Raw genomic sequence first — 2,500 nt, forward strand, 5'->3', positions numbered from 1 at the left:
GGTGCAATACTCAATACCATACGCACAAAGATATAAATTCTGACAGTTGACCTTACTTAACCTACCCCCAGACTACAACCGACCAAAGTAGGGGAATCATGCACAGTCCGCAACAGAACAAGGCGGGACGGAACGCCAGAGACTTGGACACTGACCTACACACTCGTTGGCCTCTCGGGACGTAGCGCGTCCCCAGGGTCGGTCGAAGTGGAAAGGTTTGCACTTTTCGCAGTCTCGCCCGGCGGTGTTGTGGGCGCAGTCACACACCAGCGCGCCCGTGGTCTTGTCCGGGATGCATTGGGAGGCGTGGCCATTGCACTTGCAACGGCCGCCAACAGCCAGGTCGGCCACGGCGTAGCTGTAGCGCTCCTGGGCTGCACTTTCGTTATCGGCCGTGGCCTCGTCGAGCTCTGGATGCAGGCGGTTGAGAACCACCTTGATGTCCGTGGCGGTGACCCAGTCCTGAAGGACCGGCGACGAGTCGAAGTCGTAGGCCGAGGGTCGTCCTTCCAACGTGCTGAAGGCGATCCTGGACGAGGAGGAGCCAGTGAGAGGGTCGTTGTGACTGAGGTGGGCGTCCGTGCACAGCGCCTCCTGCTCGTTGGCCTTGCCGATCACCAGGCGGCTCTGGCGCCCGTACACCTTGCGGCACTGAGACGAGTAGAACTGGAACGGGTGCCACGTGCGCCCGTAGTCCATGGACTTGTAGATGGCCAGCGAGTCGGGCTTCTGGCCGCAGAACTGCAGGCTGATGTAGGTGAGCTCGTACTTCTTGCCCAGCGAGATGTTGAGCGACACATTCTCGGGCTTGAGGGGGTCGACAGGGGCCGAGCGCCAGCAGGTGAGGTTGTTGGGGTTGTTGAGGTCGGTGAGGTAGTGGGCGGGGTGGGCGCGGGCTGGTTCCTCGGCGTCGCACACGTGGCACTTGCGGTTGACCTCGCCCTTCTCGTGCGAGGTCACACAGTACCGCGACGGCGGCGCACCGCACGTGCTGGAGGCCTCGACGGAACGCCCGAAGGCAGCGTTGATGAAATCGGGAATGCACTTCTTGGGCCGCGCTCCCGCATCGTCGTAGCACGGGTCGGGCGGGTTGTGCTGAGCCTCAAACATCTTGAGGTAGCCACCACCTGCAGCCGCGCTGAGGCGCCCCGCTATCGCCATCGCCACCGCCACTACGACCACGTGCCTGCACAACACCATCGTTATTTGCGCCACAAGGTCAACAACGCCTTCGTTTCACAACGAACACTGATCAATCAAAAAATAAAAACTGATTCACTCACATCGGACACTGTAAACTAACGTAATGTGTTGGACATTCTTTTACTTTACCACACGATAAAATCACTTCGACAACAACAACCTAACCATCTATAGCACTGTAGGCCACTAGGACATTCCCTCCCAGGCGCCACACACCAGAATCACTCCACGTCACGACCAAAAAGGACTAAAAGTTATCCCGGATTCCCTCGCTGCAGCAGAGGAGGCTGAGAGCGAGAGAGAGCGTGACTCCCTCTTCTGACGGCCGAGCGTACACTGAAGCCCGGGCAGGGAGGGGGCGGGGGCCGGGCCACCAAACGGGGCGGAGCCTAAATCCTGACTCCGCCCACTTATGGTCAGCCTGACAAACTAGGTGGGATAATCTCTATGATACTCTGACCCATGATCCCCTCTTCCAGCGCTCAATGATATCCATTCTCTCGCGTCCGAATCTATTTATGACCGCGTACCCGAAGCTGAGGCTAGCCCGGCCCGACGGATTACGGGCTAACTCTCTCACGCCCGAGGCTGATACGCCCACTGACACTTGGGCTGAGGTAGACTTGGACTCCGCCGAGGCTCTGTCACCCTCACGGGACACACTTTAGAGCGATAAGGGGCGTAAGATGATCATTCAAGATTAAACTGTCCTGAGTGTCCTCCCCTTTTCCCGCTCTCCCTCCCGAGAAAGGGCTTCTCAGACGGCGCGAATTCTCAACATGGGCACGGCGAGATGCCCCGAGTCTTAAGCATCTTCAGGTAGCCACTACCAACACCTCATGTCTTGTATCGTCTTTTTAAATAGAGCATGGCAGTACCATCAACAGAAAATGTTTCGGGATAATTTCTTTCATTACAACATATGGACAGAAAATATTTCACATTTGACACTCAGACAACGTGAATCCACGCTTACATAAGATAATCAATACTGATAGTGATGGCAATGACCATGAGATGAGACTTACAATTAGCTGAAGGTAATATACAACGGCTTGATAAGAATTTGATGATTTATGTTTGAATGTTAATCGAATCTCCAGCTTCGGAGACGGAGGGAAAGGAAACATGATTTTTCTGGATGTTCATGTCCAGCACAAGCACGGTCAACCAGTGACGACATAAGTGTGAGATCCAAAGGAGACAATAAAAATCTAAAGGATCACTAAACTTCAGTTGCAAATGATTAATTTGTTTGATAACAGCGATGCAAAGTTAGAGCATCTTGTGTACTGCA

At 54.6% G+C, this 2,500-nt stretch overlaps 1 protein-coding gene across 3 annotated transcripts in view; it reads right to left on the reverse strand.

Annotated features, from left to right (window-relative positions):
- The window catches only part of NetA (Netrin-A), a 559,280-nt gene that overhangs the window by 539,112 nt on the left and 17,668 nt on the right, over nt 1-2,500 (reverse strand). For 2 of the 3 annotated variants that reach the window (XM_086537062.1, XM_086537061.1), the window contains exon 1: nt 156-1,528. The exons of the other annotated variant lie outside the window; for it this stretch is intronic. In XM_086537062.1, the coding sequence (XP_086393188.1) occupies nt 156-1,200 (1,045 nt within the window). In that variant the 5' untranslated portion in view covers nt 1,201-1,528. Of the gene's footprint in view, nt 1-155; nt 1,529-2,500 lie in introns of those variants that run through there. 3 annotated transcript variants of the gene reach the window in all.

Source organism: Penaeus japonicus, unplaced genomic scaffold (genome assembly GCF_977035675.1).
Source record: "Penaeus japonicus unplaced genomic scaffold, GWHDUDI00000001_assembly GWHDUDI00000005, whole genome shotgun sequence".
In the NCBI taxonomy this organism is placed as follows: domain Eukaryota; kingdom Metazoa; phylum Arthropoda; class Malacostraca; order Decapoda; family Penaeidae; genus Penaeus; species Penaeus japonicus.